The sequence below is a fragment of the Thamnophis elegans genome, chromosome 4 (genome assembly GCF_009769535.1).
Source record: "Thamnophis elegans isolate rThaEle1 chromosome 4, rThaEle1.pri, whole genome shotgun sequence".
NCBI lineage: Eukaryota > Metazoa > Chordata > Lepidosauria > Squamata > Colubridae > Thamnophis > Thamnophis elegans.
This window is the reverse complement of record NC_045544.1, coordinates 6,576,988-6,595,878: the sequence shown is the minus strand read 5'-3', so window position 1 is coordinate 6,595,878 and position 18,891 is coordinate 6,576,988. Positions and strand designations below refer to the sequence as shown.

Below are 18,891 nucleotides of genomic sequence, written 5' to 3'. Positions count from 1 at the left end.
TCTTTCCCCTTCTCCACTTGCTCCGAGTTGGAAAAAAAACAACCTCAATGGCACATAATCACTCAGATATCATTTTATATATCTTGATCAGGTCTTCTCTCAATCTCCAGCTTGTCCAGAATGCAGCTGCGCGAGCGATCGTGGGTGCACCTCGGTTCACCCACATTAACACCTATCCTCCGCGAGCTGCACTGGCTGCCTATTGGTCTCCGGATACGCTTCAAGGTGCTAATCGTCACTTATAAAGCCCTTCATGGTATTGGACCTGGGTACTTGAGAGACCGTCTGCTGCCAATTACCTCCACTAGACCGATTAGATCCCACAGATTAGGCCTCCTCCGAATTCCATCCGCCGGCCAGTGTCAACTGGCGACCACCCGGAGGAGGGCCTTCTCTGTGGCTGCTCCGACCCTCTGGAACAAACTCCCCGTGGAGATTCGAACCCTCACCACCCTCCAGGCCTTCCGCAAAGCCCTTAAAACCTGGCTGTTCCGACAGGCCTGGGGCTAAAGAGCTGTTGCCCCCATCTCGAATGGAATGACTGTTGTGTGTTTTTAAATTATGCATTGTTATGTGTCATTTTTTAATTTTTTGTCTGTATCCCCCTTCCCTGGTTTGAGTTGTGAGCCGCCCTGAGTCCCCTTCGGGGGAAAAGGGCAGCATATAAATATAATAAACAAACAAATAAACAAACAAATAAACAAATCTCTCATTTTTTAAGCAAAGAGACCCCAAGTTCTAGCCTTTCTCTTGTGGAAAGGGGTTCTTCTGATCGTTTAGATAACCCTTTTCTGCAATTTTGCCAATTCCTATTTCAAACTTGGCAACCAGAATTGCCAAGATGTAGATGTACAAGAGCTTTGTATAACGGCATTGTACTTGGTTTCCTAAACTTTTTCTAATAACCCTTAGGATAGACTCTGCCTTTTTTGTGGCACCATGAAGAGGGGGTACCACATGACACATGCACCCCACGCGTGTGCCCCACCCCCTGTGCTCCCTTGCCCATGTGTGCCAGGGGTGGGTTCCTGCCAGTTCTAACCTCTTCTATAGAAGAGGTTCCACAAATCTACAGTGCCGTTTAGAACCGGTTCCAGCTCCCTCCCCTCACCCGCCCGTCCGCACATCATCAAGACGAAGAGCGAGAGGAGGAATTCTGGGAGTTGAAATCCACAAGTCTTAAAGCTGTCAAGTTTGAACACCCCTGAGGTTTTTTTTCTAAAGGGTTAGGGGTGCGAGGGTCTTGTAACTTGACAGCTTTAAGACTTGCGTGCTTCAAATGCCAGAGTTTCTGAGCCAACATTTTGGTTGCTAAGCAAGAGCGTTGTTAAGTGAGTTTCAGCACATTTTACAAGTTGGCCACGCCCACCCAGTCACATGGCCGGCAAGCCACTCCCACCCGGTCACATGGCTGACAAAGCAGGCCCACAAAGCAGACCACACCTACAGAAGAGGTTCTAAAATTTTTTGAAACCCACCACTGATGTGTGCGTGTTTCCCACATGCGCCCTGTCCCCTGTACATGCACAGCAAAGACCCAAAAACCAGCTGGACAGCAGAAAGCGCGTGCACATGCACAGTGGAGGTGGGGTGGGGTGAAAGCTCGCGTGCCTGCAGAGAGGGCTCTGCATGCCACCTGTGGCACACACACCATAGGTTTGCCATCACGGGCCTAAAGAGTCACTTAAATATAATCTAATCTTCTACCACTACTACAACCACAAAGTTCTGCTGCACAAAGAAACTATTTGGTGGTCCTCCTGGATTCGCAGCTGACACTGGAACACCATCTGTCGGCTGTGACCAGGGGAGCCTTTGCCCAGGTTCGCCTGGTGCATCAATTGTGGCCCTACTTGGATCGGGAGGCACTCCAGACCGTCATTCACGCCCTAGTCACCTCAAGTCTGGATTACTGCAACGCGCTCTACATGGGGCTACCCTTGAAAAGCGTTCAGAGACTGCAACTAGTCCAGAATGCAGCCTCGCGAGCGATATTGGGTGTACCTAGGTGCACCCTATCCTCACACCTATCCTCCACGAGCTGCACTGGCTACCTATTGGTCTCCGGACGCAATTCAAGGTGTTGGTTATTACCTTTAAAGCCCTACATGGCTTAGGACCAGCGTACCTGCGAGACCGCCTACTGCCATACTCCTCCCAACGGCCGGTGAGATCCCACAGGGTGGGCCTCCTTCAGATGCCGTCAGCCAGACAATGTCGGCTGGCAGCCCCCCAGAGGAGAGCCTTCTCTGTGGCTGCCCTGACCCTTTGGAACAAACTACCCCCAGAAATCCAGACCTCACCCACTCTCATGGCCTTCAGAAAAGCTGTCAAGACCTGGCTATTCCGGCAGGCCTAGGGCTGTTGACCGCATTGTTGAGGTCCAGCCCCGACTGAAATGAATGTATCTGTGTTGTTTTAACTTGTCTATTTTATTTTTATTTTATTTTATCTTATTTTCTTTCCCCTCTCTATAAGCCGCCCGGAGTCCTCCGGGATTGGGCGGTCTATAAATAAACTTAAACTTAAACTTAAACTTAAAACCAAACACATTTAATGTCTATACTTAAAAAAGTAAAAAAGCACAGTAACCCCTCGCCCCCCAAACCTTCTAATACAGACTAACAAAGCAATAAAAGGACATTAGATTAAAAGCAGCTTCCTCTATTATTCACACCTTGTGTTTCATCTTCTAAAGCTAAACATTTTTACAGATTCTGTTCAATCTGAACTGCACCCTTCATGTAAAACCTAGCATTCTTTTGGTGTTATACCACGGGGCTTCAAAAAAAAAAAGTTGAACTCGTGATGTTGAACCCGTGTGATCTTACGGCTTTAATCAAGAAGGTGCAGAATGGCAAGGTGATAATGAGGCAAGCTTGTTATTACACAAAGGCCATATGGAACGATTTCTTATTTATACACTTTCTCAAAGCATATTATTTGATCAACGAAGAAGCTGAGGTTTGGCCACCGGAAAAAACTGAAGAGCAAATCAGTCTTTCTTCTTTATAAATCATTAGAAAGGCAAGTGTTAGCACAATATCAAATGCGTTATGCTTGTGAAAGCTACATTAAAACTGGCAGTTTCCTTATAATCATGGCTATGTGTGTTTTGCCAAGTTTAATTGCAACTGTTCTAATTATTACTGTTTATAACCTAATGGCTCTGACAGCTTACTAACATATTTCAACACACATTATATTTACTAAGAACATTGGCTCAGCTAAATCATTCATGATAGCTAAGCATTTAAGAGGCATTCAAGCACAAGAATCCATTAGTGTGGGTGTAAATGCACAAGTTTATCAGTTAAGGCAAACAAATAATTGAGACAAGAAGAAGTGAAAACTTATCCATATCAAATGTGAGGAAAACAATTATTTGTCTCGACTGGCAATCCAGTCATCAGGCATCCAGTTTTCACCTTATGTTCTAGTGTACTCTAGTCTTACAGGACTTCATAGTTGATCTTTCTTTTCTTAGCCTACTAGAATTAATGACCTCTGAGAAAGACAGGACACCACAGAGCTATAGAGCAGCCTTTCTCAAACTTTTTACTCCAGAAGAAACCTTAAAATAATTTTCAGATCTCAGTCAATCGCTGCATAAAAATTATCTCATCTCCAACTAGCTTGGCACTATGTATGAAGCAGTGGTGGGTTTCAAAAATTGTTCGAACCTACTCTGTGGGTGTGGCCTCCTTTGTGGGAGTGGCTTGCCGCCCATGTGACCGGATGGGAGTGGCTTGCCGCCCATGTGACCGGATATGAAGATGCCGATGACACTTGTCAGAACCATCTTAAATTACCTCACACACAGCACTGGCATGCATAAGAATAGGATGTAAACTTTTTTTTTAAAAGGCATCTTTGGTTTGTGTTAAAACAACTTCAACACACGCAATGTTCTGATTGCACCACAAACGCAGTAGGCATCCTTACTTTCCACAGAGGCCCTGAGTTTTATAAATAGGAGCATGATAGTGTAGAATAATCATATCCAAGGACTAGTGGTGGGTTTCAAAAAAATTTTGGAACCTCTTCTGTAGGTGTGGCCTGCTTTCCGGGTCCACTGGTGGAACCTCTTCTAACCGGTTCGGTAGATTTGACGAACCGGTTCTACCGAATAGGTGCGAACTGGTAGGAACCCACCTCTGGTATGAAGGTTAAAAAAAGGTGTATTTGCAATTATCTTTCGTGGAAATCCTAGCAAAAAGGGGGAGCAGCACTTGAGCTGAAGCGCATGAAAATACCAACTTACCGAGTGCTAGGATTTTACAGAATGTAGAAGTTTTTTTTAAAAAAAAAACACAATAACACAACAATCTCTTGTGGAACCCCAGGGCTCCATACAAACTCATTTGGGAAGTAATGCTCAGAACCAACAATCACGATTAGGTCTCTACTGTAAATATGCTGTTTAAGCTGCAATCCTTCATGTGCTGTTCGGGGAGGAAGTCTGACTGAATTCCACAGGAATTACATAGAAACACATTGTTAAAAAATGCATGCATTTCTGTTTTAATATTTTTTTTTAATGTAATCAGCTATTCTGTGATCTCTGAGAGTCGAAAAGCACATTAGGTCAATAACCAATGACAAAGAACCCACAATGAAACTCCCCAACTTTCACTACGATAGCTAGAACTTTTTTCACTGAGCATGTATTTTATGTTGCAACTATGAATGTGTCTATGCCATAAGCAGATTATATCTTTATGTCATTGTTTTATCTTATTTTAATGATAGTGGGCTGTTATAATACCAATGGGAAAACACACACAAACATACTCACTGCTTCAAGCTTTTTTGCTTATAGTTTCATTGTTTTTGGATCTAAAACTGAATTTGATATTTGACACCTAAAAGTAAATCCAATTTGAAGCTGATGTGACTATAATCATTTCCCCTTCCTCAATATATTTTAAAATACCGTACTAATTTGCACTTTGAAAAAGAATACACATTTATTCTTTTAATGCTTTGTTTAGAATTTAACCTGTATTCACAGATATTTTTATTCAACATTCTTGGAATTGAACTTTCATTTACTCCAATGAATAAGAATCGACCAAAGTTCAAATCCAGATGCAAAGACCAGAATCAACAAGAAGATGACAATAGTCAAGGTAGAAGAAGGCTAATACTGTAATACCCAAAGATGTTCACTACGAATTAGCAATGCACAATATCAAGAGTGTGATTGTGTGGATATTAGCCACCTCCCTTTTTTTCAGACAGGATCAATAGCAATAGCAGTTAGATTTATATACCGCTTCATAGGGCTTTCAGCCCTCTCTAAGCGGTTTACAGAGTCAGCATATCGCGCCCACAGCCTGGGTCCTCATTTCACCCACCTCGGAAGGATGGAAGGCTGAGTCAACCTTGAGCCGGTGAGATTTGAACCGCCGAACTGCAGCTAGCTGTCAGCTGAAGTGGCTACAGTACTGCACTCTACCCACTGCGCCACCTCGGCTTCTTTTGCCCTGCTTGTGGTCTTCCAATAAGCAAAATACTGAACTCTGGAACTTTTGCAACTGGACCCAGCACAGTCTTTAAATTATTATCAAGTAGAACTTCCACGAAGTAAAGATACACTGCAGATCTTCTGTGCTCAAAAGGCCCCTTAATATGTCTTCCTTGTCTACAATTGCTTCTGTTCATACTTCTAAGAAGGACAAGCAAGCCTTCCTGTTACAATATTTTCCCTTTGTATGTGAGATTCTGGCACCATAATACCCTCTTCATGGTATTGGACCTGGGTACTTGAGAGACCGCCTGTTGCCAATTACCTCCCAAAGACCCATTAGATCACACAGGGTCGGCCTCCTCCGGGTTCCGTCCACCAGCCAATGCCATCTGGCTACTACCCGGGGGAGGGCCTTCTCTGTGGCAGCGCCGGCCCTTTGGAACGAACTCCCCGCCGAGATTCAGACCCTCACCTCTCTCCTGGCCTTCCGAAAAGCCGTTAAAACCTGGCTGTATCGGCAGGCCTGGGGTTGATGAGTTCCCTTCCCCTCTCGATTGTGTGTCTGTTGGTTATTTTAAATGCTTGTATTTGTAGTTCTTGTGTTTCCCTTCCCCTCTTGGGTTTGTGAGCCGCCCTGAGTCCCGCTGGGAATAGGGCGGCATATAAATAAAACGAAACCTGAAACCTGAAACCTAGGCCAAATGCCTATCGATTAGTAGCTGCTGACATGACTCCACCAGTGTTCCTCCCTCTTCCATAACATGGCATTTTAGTACCCTAAAAGAATATTTCAACGGCAAGACAAGATCCTGAAGAAGGCTACAGAACCTATTCCATTGGAGATGTGTCCAAATCATGAAGACAAAGCAATAATAACTAGAATTAATCCTATGCACCAAAACTAAAGAGAGAACTGAACACTGAAAGTTAGAATTCAACTTTAGATTACATATAGCTGTGATGGTGAAATTATGGCATACATGCCACAGGTAGAACGCGGAGCCATATTTGCCGGCACAGAAACTGGGAGAGGCTCTTTTCACCCTCCCCAGACTTCAGGAAAGCCTTCGGAGCCTGGGGAGGGCAAAAACTCCCCCCCCCCATGGCGGTTCGCACATGAATGCGTGCCGAGGGGGGGTTGGTGCATGCATTGAGGGGTTCACACGTGCATGCGCAGGGAGGTGGGCATGCATGTGCGCACGATAGCACACATACACACAATTTTGGCTCACCTGTAGAAAAAGGTTAGCCATCACTGATATATAGCATGTAAACAATTTGGCAATTAAAAATGCCCTTTGAAATTAATAAACTTGGCCTCTTTCATTATATATTCTAGTTATATGATTGTATCAAAGTACTGTAATACAAATCAAAAGCTGAAATTTGGCTTCTAATGTATTTGTGGAATAGAGTGAAAAGCAACATTTGAAGTATATCAAAGCATTATAAACCACTATCCAAAGAGTGGTTTTCTGTCTTCCGCTGCCATATTTTACCGTTTTATAGTAATAGTATGATGGCAACTAGGCTATATTATGCATGTGATGATTTGCTTTTATTCTGATTTAAAAGTTGGATAAGTTGTAAGTGAGGTACAAAGCATAGAAGTAACTGTCCACTAGAAGAAATAATTTTATCATTGCCTGGGGTTAAATACAAAGCTGCATTTGGTGGCTGTATCATTCATCCAGGGTTCCTTTCCTTGCAAAATATAACAGATGATATAAAATTCTCAAGTGACAAGGAAATTCTGGAAGTTGAAATCCACACTTCTTAAAATTGCTAAAGTTAAGAGACACCTGTCTAAGAGGCTGTAGACTAGAGCACAATCAGGGATAGGTTAGGTCTCCTCCGGATCCCATCTGCCAGCCAATGTCGGCTGGCGACTCCCCGTGGGGAGAGCCTTCTCTGTTGCAGCTCCAGCCCTCTGGAACGAGCTCCCTGTTGAGATCCGGACCCTTACTACCCTCCCGGCCTTCCGCAAAGCCACCAAGTCCTGGCTGTTCCAGCAGGCGGGGGGGGGGGGCTGAGAAGCATCTACCTCCACGGAAATTGTGAATGTTGGTTTTGTTTTTAATATGTTGTCTTTGTCTCGTTCTCCCCCTTTCCCTTGTCTTTTGTGAGCCGCCCGGAGTCCTCCGGGAGTGGGCGGCATACAAGACAGATAAATAAATAAATAAATAAATAAATAAATAAATAAATAAATAAATAAATAAATAAATAAATAAATTGGAGCAGAGGAACCTGTAGAAACTGCAGAAATTAGATCTCTTTCAGATTCCAGTTTCTAAGCTTCAAAAACCCTAGGATCCACACATCCACGGGATCCATACTGTACCTTTCTCTAGGAGGAGAAAAGCAGAGAAGCTATAATGGTTTATAATTACCAAGTGTTAATTGTTTCATGGAATCAAAGATATCTGCTTCAAGAGTTGAAGTCCACAAGTCTTAAAGTTGCCAAGTTTGGGAACCACTGTGCTACTTAATCATTAGCTCAGCAAAACTAATAATTGGTGGCACTGGCACCAATGAACAGGATAGTTTCCTGGTTTTTCTAGAGTCTTCTGTCTGATTCCCAAACACAACAGTGAAATAAGTACTTACATCATGAGTCAGTTCGAAGTATTTTTGGCAGGCCAGCTGATAATGCATACCTTTCACCAAGTCCAAAACCTAAAAAAGACATTGAACTGATTAAAACACACACACACACACAAACACACACACTTACCCCAATTCCGGTCTGTAAAGAGAACACATCTTTAGAAAGCATGACAGAATTGGCATATAGTATGTTGTTCTGACCCCCCTCGTTCCACACCAACGCACACTCCGAGCCAGAGATAAATTACGGCATTTAATTAACAGACAAACAGGTCCTTGGCAGCAACCCAGCACAGACAAGCTTGGGCAGCAATAAACACAGATAAGGCTTGGCAGCAATCCAGCCTGCCAAGCTCATACAAAGTTCTCCGACATTCGATTCTGTGTTGACTTCTGCAAAGAGAGGCATGTGCACAAGTAGCCTTTTTATAGTCTGGAGAGGAGCCTAATGACCACCAGCTGAGTGCAATTACCTCCTGTAATTGGGTAATTGTTCCTGACGCCTATTAGCTCTTCGATGGTGTGCATCCAGGAACAACTCACTACTGGCTCCCGTCTCTCTCTCCCTTGTCTCCTCCCCACTGATCCAAGGCTCAGGTGCCTCCTGGTGGCCAACCAGCCTCTCTGCGCCCTGCTCGGAGTCGGAACCCTATCCAGGGTCCTCCACATCCTCCAGAGCCGACTCATAGGGCCCCTCGCTGTCGGAGTCTGGTGGCAGCTCCAACGGCTCCTGCTGGGCCACAACAGTATGTACTTCAGTGCTTATAAAAAAATTCTCAACTCAAATCGAAATTTTTAAAAAATGTGGCTATTATATTTGGGACAATTATTTCCTGGGTGTCTATATCGAAAATATTTCTATGGTTGCAAATACATGTTTGCATTTGAGCAACTGAAGCATAAATTACTCAACATGTGCGGTCACTCCTCACACGGAGCTTTTTCACGCATGGGTAGCGCAATGGGACTGCGATGCCAACTAAGGAACTGCAGTTAATTTAGAGAAGCAGCAGCAGAAAGCCTGGCGTTTTGCCCCCTCAAAACATCAGCCCTCAAAGTAAGTTGTTTTTAAACAGCAGTTCGCCGAGACAAGAAAGGAAATTGTCTGTTTTGAACTCCTACTAGAAAGATTTTTTCTATCTCTTGTAAATACAATTTGCTTCCCAATTCTACCTTGTAATCGCTTCTGTCCAGCAAAAGCACTCATTCTTATCAGCAGAATGCAATGACGCTTTAAAATTTAAGTTGCATGTCATTTTTTTCCCCCTCTGCTGATCTATAATTATTCTTTTTTATATGTGCTGCTTATCAGCCATAGAAAACTGCTGTAACTGAGAGATAGCTTCAGCAGAAAGAACATTTTTGAGGAATGCAAATTTCTAACCCTTCTTCTGAGAGGCTGACCTTTTAAAGTCAAGAGTGGCAATAAACTCCAGCACAAATCCCTGCTGTCCTCATTATGGAGACTGCCTTATAGTTATTGACAGATGTACAAATAATATTTGCTGAATATATCAAACCACACTGATGCCAAAAGAAGTGCTTACTGGGTCTGTTTTGCTGTTACAAGCAAAACTGATTAAATATCTGCCTTTGCTGTCACCGCCTGTTAAGTACAATGTGAAAAACAAGTCAACCAGCCAAAATAATCTCAAGCTTGGCATGGTCTCTTTGATTTTGAACTGGAGCAGGTAGCAATTTTGAAAAAAAATATATAGTTATGCACATACCAACTAATTGGAAATGATACCCAACCAAGATTTTATAATCTTGTATCGTAGATCTAACGTATATAAGAAAACTTCCTTGGCTTTACAGTAAAAGACAGACAGTATTCTGGCAATTTTCTGAGTAGCCTACAGGCAGTTAAATCTGAATCACAGGACCTGGGGCGTATGAAATTTCACAGTCTAGTAACAGAATGTTCTGATATTTACTAGATTGATTTAGACTGGGATTCATTCCAATGCCCATGATGCTTATTTATTTATTTTCACACAAACATGGTTCTTACGTGATCTCTAAAATCTTGCTAAAAGTCCATATAGAAAAAATATGGGTACTTCTACTTTAAATGGTCTCGTTTTTGTTGAAACTGCAGTGGTGAACCTGAGAATGCTATAAAGTGTGCAGGTATTTAGGCTGTTGCCTTAAATGAACTAATCCTGCAATCAATGGAAAGATTGGGCAAATGAGCTGTGAAAACAACATTCCAAGAAGCACTTTCTGGATCACACTTTTTAGTCAATCACTTGTGTGTGGCCAGTCTCAAAGTTGTTGCATCTCTGAGGGCAAACATGTTTCCTACCTGACCAGCTAAGTTAAAAACTTTGCAGACCAATTTTTACTTTAATCGCCATATTGCCTTCGCTTCTGGAAGAAATATAATCAGCAAGGGAAGTCAAGAACTCTATATATCTCTAACAGCGATATAAAACAGTTTTTTTTTTTCAAATAAAAGGTGAGGAAAAAAATCCTTGTTTAGTGAGCACAATTGGAACCAGCAACTCAGTTGTTAAGCAAAGTAATTGCTAGGTGTAAAATCATAGGAGGCAGCAGTGCTTATGATTTGGGAATACTTACCCTGGCACTGGGATAATTAGTAAGGGAACTAATGTTTACATTTGCATTCATTGGAGAGGAAAGGATTACAAGGGAGTAAGCAAGCATACAGAGGGGAATTAAAAGTAACATGCTGGAACTAGCAGCTCTGAGTATGAAGTGCAAGCTGCTGGTATTTTCTCCCTTCTTTGCCTACTTACTCTCTTGTAATCCCTTTCTCTCCAATCTACAAAAGGAGAAGGAAAAAAAAATAGTCAGGCATAGGACAATGTGTACTGACACTGTGTGCATGTGTGGATACATTCATGTGGCACTCCGTAACCGTGGCACGACAAAACCGCGGTCCACTAAAGCGCGCCCGATTAAAGCGCATACCTGACGTCAGCAGCAGCGCGACAAATACGACCGTGGAAAAAAAAGGGCGCTTTAATATCTTTAATATTTAATATCTTAATATCTAAAGCAAGCCGATTCACGTAAAGGTAAGGGTTAGGTTTAGGGTTAGGGTTAGGGTTAGGTTAAGGGTTAGGCTTAGGTTTAGGGTTACGTTAAGCGTTAGGGTTAGGTTTAGGGTTAGGGTTAGCATTAGGTTTAGCGTTAGGTTAAGGGTTAGGTTTAGGGTTAGGTTAAGGGTTAGGTTAAGGGTTAGGTTTAGGGTTAGGTTAAGGGTTAGGTTTAGGGTTAGGTTTGGGGGGGGTTAGGGTAAGGTTTTCGCGTTAATTTTAACTTTACCGCTCACAGCGTGATGTTTTCGTCGCGCTGTGATGACGTCAGGTACGCGCTTTCGTCGAGCGCTCTTTAGTCTACCGCGGTTTTGTGGTGGAACCCTCCGTAACAATACAGATGTATTGATTTTGACCCAAAAGATATTACACACACTTTCAGAAGCCCACTACTACCTGTTACTGAAAAGGCTCTGACCTGAAGGACGGCTTTAGCCAGCCAATGGGTGTATGAGGCAGAAATGCTTATTACAGTTTATTGCCCACTCTTCTCTGGATCCTATCAATGAAATCAGATGATGGGCTATTCTGCTACATATAAGCTTAGCACGGTTAGCTTCCTTTAGCTTTACAATCATTGATCTCTTCATTTACTCAAGGTCAGTAGGGAGCATTTTTCAAATAAAATAGTTACTTTTATTCCTAAAGTCTCAATCTTTCAATAAAGGCTTGCTGCGTTTTATCTACTTCTAACCTTCATTTTTATTTGAAAGGTGATTTAAAATGTGATTGAAGTGCAGCAACTGTAACATATTTAGAGACATTTTCTTGTAGTTTCAGGTCAGTTTCTCACTACCCCAGTGTAACTCAGCTTGTTCTTTAAGGGTTTTACAAAGACATTCATTTCTTTGCCTAGCCAAATCTGCCATCTGCTTTCTCTGGGCATTTTATTTTTAACATCCGACACTAAAATAATTATAGGAATATCTCTATTTATACCATTGAGAGATTTCACTTTATTTTAAAAAATCCTAATTTTGGAAAGAAACCAAACAAAAACAATGCATTTCTGCCTTCACATTCTCAAGGTAATTAGAGGAAATGCCACAAAATGCACATTATCGTTAAAAAAACTCTATTATTCTATGCTATAGAGAAGAAGCAACATTTGTTCAACTATTAATTTATTTTTATTTATTTATTTTATTTATTATTAGACTTCTATACCGCTTCATAGGGCTTTCAGCCCTCTCTAAGCGGCTCACAGAGTCAGCATATCGCCCCCACAGTCTGGGTCCTCATTTCACCCACCTCGGAAGGATGGAAGGCTGAGTCAACCTTGAGCCGGTGAGATTTGAACCGCTGAACTGCAGATCGCAGTCAGCTGAAGTGGCCTGCAGTACTGCACCCTAACCACTGCGCCACCTCGGCTCTTAATAAGAATCTAGTACAATCTCTCAATCGTCTTCACCATATAGCACTGCAACTGATATGTTCAAAATAAGACAATAGAAATTAATTTTGTAAATGGAATTATTTAACAATATCCAGGTGGCCCTTAACTTATAGCCTTTTGTTCAGTGACCATTAAAAGTTATGGTAGTGCTGAAAAAAATGGACATACACCCCATCCTCAAAATTATAGACATCACAGCATCCCTACAGTCATGTGATTATGATCCACATACATCAATATCTAGTTCGCTGTTATAAGTTGGAGGGAGTCACAGTCACATGACTGTCATTTGCAAACTTCCCTGCTGGCTTCCCCAAGTCAATGGGGAAGCCAGCAGGAAAGGTTGCAATTGGTTAGAGCAAATCATTCTCACTTTTTCTCCCACCTACAGCAACCCCAATTCCACTCCCCTGATCTTCCCACGCACTCTGGGCATGCAGCCTGCACCAGCCCTCCTATGTGTGGCCAGCAATAGTTCTCCAAACCTCTCCCCAGTCTCCTATAATTAATGCATGGCCAGCATTGGCCCTCCGCACCTTCCAAGGGATGCACAGCCCATCCCTACAGCACTCTGCACTCCTTATCTGGGTTCCCACCTCTTTCCCCTGGAACAGCCTAGAGTTGTTAACTGGGGCTACCAGAAATTGCTATTGCTAAGCAATGCAGTCATGTGCCATCATTGCTTCGTGATGGCAATCCCGGTTCTAACTGGTATTATTCTCCCAATACAGGGAAGAACAAAGAGAGAGAGAGACGGAGAGAGAGAGAGGGAGAGAGGGAGAGAGAGAGGGAGAGGGAGAGAGAGAGAGAGGAAGAGAGAGAGAGGGAGAGAGGAAGAGGGAGAGAGAGAGAGGGAGAGAGAGGGAGAGAGAGAGAGGGAGAGAGAGAGGGAGAGAGAGAGGGAGAGAGAGAGAGGGAGAGAGAGGGAGAGAGAGAGAGAGGGAGAGAGAGAGGGGGAGAGAGAGGGAGAGAGGGAGAGAGAGAGGGAGAGAGAGGGGGGTAGAGAGGGGGGAGTCCGGCTGACGGGTGAACATCTTTGATGAGGGCCCTCTGGCTTTCTCCAAGCATGACCCCCAGGGTGATTGTGTGAGATTCAGTGGAGCCAGCCCCCTGTTCCTGCTGCCCTGAGCTTCTTAAAGCCATGGATGGGCGCTACGGGCCCGTCTCCTTTTGCGTCGTCCCCTCCTCCCAGATCCCATTCCCACCCCGGCAGCCCTCATGTTAGCGAGGCTGATGTCAGTCGCGGCTGGGTCGGGCCACTATCTTGGGGGTGGAGAGCAGGTTGTGCGTCTCCCCAAGTGATCGAGGTATGGCCAGCAAGGGCCAGAAGAAGCTCCAGCAAGAGTGAGGTGCTAGAGAATCAGTTCCAGATGTTTCTCCATCCCCCACCATAGCCCTGCTGGTCTTCACGCGTGTGGGAGCTGCTCTTCTGGTTTCTGTCGTGCACATGTGCACTGGCTACCTTGTCTTCCGCTTTCTGTCTCGCATGCATGTGCAAATATCAAGTGGCCGGTGTGCATGCGTGCATGCACCGCAATCTGGAAGGTCATATTTGCAGCATGCGCACCGGGCGGCTGCTCTTCCGGTTTCCAGCGAGCGCATGTGTGGCGGCCGCCCCTGGTTTTCCAGTTTCTGGCGTGCATGCATACACGAACACCAGCTGGCCACTTGGTGCCGAAAAGGTTCACCAACACTGGTATATGCTCACATACTCACGCACAAAGCATAAGTTATACCCTGCCTTGCCATTAAATGGGAATGTTAAAACCATCACAAATATTACTTTGATGACTATTTCTGTGGTTTATGTCTGCAATTTTACAGGTTTTAACAGGAAAAGAAGGATTTGAAAACCACAAGAGAGCCCAATAAGGATGTTTTTAAAAGCATACACATGTGTATCAAGTAGGTGAGAACATCATAGCAAGTTGTATGCTATAATTTAAGAGACAATGGCATTCATTGTCCATTATTATGGAATAAAATTAAAAATATGTTTCTGATGCCTTATTACCAACGTATCAGAAGAATAGATTCTGTACCTGACCGATTCCAGAAGGAGATATTTTATATGATTGAAGCTTCTGCTTCAGCAGCTCTGGGTCAGTGTGGCGAAATGGGCATCCTAACGAAAAGAGAAAGGGGAGTAAAAGTTATTCCTAAATTGGCATAGCAAGGCACCCGTGAATCTAGAAAATAATGCTTATTTATTATCTACCAGATTATAAAATACAGAAAAATAACTAACTAACCGCCCCCCCCTCCCCGCGTGCAAACTTTTCAACAAGATCTGTTCAGCATGAGTATTTCTGGTTCTTTAGTAAGCTTGGCCTATAACCTGACATAATTCTCCTTCCCTTCTTGCCTGAAGGATAAGGTACCTGTCAGATGTCTAGACAGATAACGCGACCAGGAACCCGGGAGCAGCTCTGTTCAGCTGCTACCATCAGCAAGGTCCCGCCCAGGAAGTCCAACCTGACATAATTCTCAACCAACATGCTGGCATATTTGAAAGTAGTTCTAGCCAAACTGGAATGTTTCAGGTTAGGAAAGGCTATTCTGAGAGCTCTAAATACAATAGGTCAAGTCTGCAAAGGGCATGAAAGGTTATATATGTAAAACAGCAATTATATCACCAGAAGAAACTGCAGTAATTAACAAACAATTCAAAATATGTGTACTATTACTGAGTGGAAAGAAACACATGATAACATAGAGGACCAGCTAACAGTACTTAAACTTGGTGCCTAACAATCTTTCGTTCCATTCATTTCACTGGGATTGTCCACACTGACTTAAAAATCAAGTGCCACGGTTTAAATGATACATGATTTATAATCAAATTAGATTATTGCTAGTGAAAGCCGTAGACATCATTGGTTGCACACAACTTACAAATATAGATGGAAGTGCCTTATCATACATTTGTATATATGTACGGTCTGTATGTACATATTTATTATTTTTACAAATAACTGAAGAGGATAAACATACCCAGTATTGATTATTATCACCGCCTCCTGCCATTTACCTCCCAAAGACCGATAAGATCACACAGATTGGGCCTCCTCCGGGTGCCATCGGCCGGTCAATGTTGGCTGGCGACCCCCCAGGGGAGGGCCTTCTCTGTTGCTGCCCCGGCCCTATGGAACGATCTCCCCGTGGAGATCCGGACCCTCACTACTCTTCCGGCCTGCCGTAAAGCTACCAATACCTGGCTGTTCCGGCAGGCCTGGGGCTGTTGATTACCATCCAGCCCCATTTTAAGTAGTATGTATGTTGTGTAATTTTAAACAATTGTATTTCTATTTTAATTTCTATTTAAATTTTTATATATTCCCTTGTTTGTCTGTAAGCCGCCCAGAGTCCCCAGGGAGTGGGCGGCATACAAATGTCAATAAACTTCCAAACCTTCATATTCCTTCTCTTATTTTCTCCACAACCACCACCACGTGAGATGGGTTGGGCTGAGAGAAAGCGACTGGCCCAAGGTCACCCAGCTGGCTTTCATGGCTAAGACGGGACTAGAATTCACAGTCTCTCAGTATCTAGTCTGGTGCTTTAATTGCTAGAGCAAGGTGGCTCATCTTTAATATTTTAATACTGTTGATTCCTGGTAATTGCCTGGAAAGTCCCTGCAGTTTTCTTGACAAGATTTTTCAGAAATGGTTTACCATTGCTTGCTTCCTACAGCCGACAGAGAATGACTGGTGAAAAATCATCCCGCTGGTTCCATATCAAATGTGGGACTAGAACTCATGGGTTCCTAGTTTCTAACTTGGTACCTTAAGCACAAACCAGTTCTCTGTATCTTTAGTCCTATAGATATATATATCCTAAACCAGTGGTCCCCAACCCCCGGTCCGCGGACCGGTGCCGGGCCGTGGAGTACCTGGCACCGGGCCGCGCAGCGGCCGGGGGCCATGATCGCTCTTTTAAATCCGCTCCTCTTAAATGCATTTCTCTCCCCACCCCTTTGGTTCCACCCTCGGCTCTCTCTCCCTCCCTCCCTCGCCGTCTCCTCCCTTCTCTCTCCCCCCCTCCCGCACCGATCCATCGCCAGGGAAAGAGAGAGTGAGAGAGTGAGAGAGGAGAGAGAGAGGGAGAGAGGGAGGGAGTCAAGAAAACTGTTCCGGCTGCCGCTGAAATGACTCAGTAACTTTTGCGCTTGGATCTGCTTTTTCAAACCTCCCCCAATCATCATCGCCTTCCTTCCCGCCCTGCCGCGCTTGGTCTGGCTCTTTTCTTTTTTTGCTCTCTCCTCGGGTTTTCCTGCTTTCTCCCTGCAATTTTGTCACCCAGATGCATGCTGTGGTTCGCGAGTGCGGCTCGGTTTTATGTGTCCGCTTCTCTCCCTTTCTCTCCACACCCCCCCCACCTCCATTTAATTATTTTTTTTAAAAAGAAAGAAAACCGTAGTTCTGCCAATTGCAAAAAAAAAAAGTGTGTGTGCGTGCATATCTGCCGGCGGGTGTGTGTTTGTGTGGTGTGTGTGTGTGTGTGTGTATGCGCGTGCAGAGAGAGACTGGTTGGAAAGGAAGGACAGGACTGGCGGTGTGTGTTTCTGCAGCCCCTCCGGTGGAGGCTGCACTAGCCGTCAGATCTGGTTTTTTTTTTTCCCCCTCTTCTTTTTCCGGCAGGTCGTTTTAATCCTTGCTAATTACTTTCTGTTCTTCGCTTGCCAGCTTCCTTCCCACCCTCCTTCCTCCTCCTCCCCCCCCCCGGCCGGGTGCGCCTCCCCGCTTTTACTCCCAAACAATTATATATTTATATATATATTTATTTTCTCTCTCTCCACGGCATTCGCGCGCGCGCGCTCTGTTCTTTGCCCGCCGAATGTGGTGGGGAGGGGGAGGGCGGGCAGAAAGGTTGGTCCGTGTTGAGGGTTCAGGATGGTCTTTGAGGAACATAAGTCTGTCCGGGTGGGGGGGGGGGCATATTAAAGCACTTTATATTTATGTAATTGTATTTTATTTTGTAAGGCATGTTTAAATACAATAAAATAAAAGTTGTTTAATCAAAACAATCTGATATATAAACAATCAATGTGTCGTCGCGAACAACGCCCCCCCACCCCTGCGCGTGCTCAGCGGGCCACGGTAAAATTATCAAAGGCTGACTGGTCCGCGGCGATAAAAGTTGGGGACCACTGTCCTAAACAGTATTGGTGGCATTCTAATTCTAAAATCAAGCCTAAATAAATGACACATAGAAAACATGAGGAAGAAAGTAATTATAGTTATTTGTTGTGGCCCAGCAGGAGCCGTTGGAGCTGCCACCAGACTCCGACAGCGAGTTGAGTTGGCTCTGGAGGATGTGGAGGACCCTGGACAGGGGTCCAACTCCGAGCAGGGCGCAGAGAGGCTGGTGGGCTGCCAGGAGGCACCTGAGCCTTGGACCAGTGGGGAGGAGACAAGGGAGAGTGAGCCGGACTCCAGCAGTGAGTTGTTCCTGGATGCCCAGCACCAAAGAGCTAATAGGCGTCAGGAACAGTTGCGCAGTTACAGGAGGTAATAGCACTCAGCTGGTGGTCATTAGGCTCCTCTCCAGACTATAAAAGGACTGCTTGTGCACACACCCCTCTTGCAGAAGTCAACGCAGGAACTAATGTTGGAGAACATTATTGTGAGCTTGGCAGGCTGGATTGCTGCCAGGGCTTATCTGTGCCGGTTTGCTGCCAAGGACCTGTCTGTCTGTTAATTAAATGCCGTAACTTATCTTTGGCTTGGAGTGTGTTGGTGTGGGACAAGGGGGGTCAGAACAGTTATTTACCCATTTTATAAAAGAAAAAATACATTTATCAAAATATCTTCTTCATACAATTTTCTAGACACCTAGGTCTATACTCTAAGGCAGAGATGTCAAACCCGTGTCATTATGGCAACATGATGTCACATGACATATCAGGACTTTTTTTTCCCCCTTCGCTAAACCGCCCAGGGGCAGGGCCCGCACATGACGCCCCCAGCCTGCGAGTTTGACACCCCTGCTCTAGCGTATGGGATTTAAATGACTGGGAAGAAATAAAAGACAAAGTAACAGTTCACTGTAATTGGCAAGTGACTTCCCAGTGTTCAGAGAAAAAGGAGTCTCTTAAAGGAAAAACTAAACATTTGGAAGGAAAACTGATTGTATGTAATTTGTGGAAATGTTATTACAGCACTCCCCGTTTCAATTCTACAGACAATGAATCATTAGATTTACAACATCCCATACTACTGCAATGCGCTCTACATGGGGCAGCCCTTGAAGAGTATTCGGAGACTTCAACTCGTCCAGAATGCAGCCACGTGAGCGATTGTGGGTGCACCTCGGTACACCCACGTTACACCTATCCTCCGCGAGCTGCA

At 44.2% G+C, this 18,891-nt stretch overlaps 1 protein-coding gene across 1 annotated transcript in view; it reads right to left on the bottom strand.

Moving 5' to 3' along the window:
- PRIM2 (DNA primase subunit 2) overlaps positions 1-18,891 on the bottom strand; it is a 112,675-nt gene that overhangs the window by 2,846 nt on the left and 90,938 nt on the right. Inside the window, exons 12-13 of the mRNA XM_032216834.1 lie at positions 14,584-14,666; positions 8,081-8,149 (exon numbers count right to left, since the gene is read on the bottom strand). Of these exons, the coding sequence (XP_032072725.1) occupies positions 8,081-8,149; positions 14,584-14,666 (152 nt within the window). The remainder of the gene's footprint in view (positions 1-8,080; positions 8,150-14,583; positions 14,667-18,891) is intronic.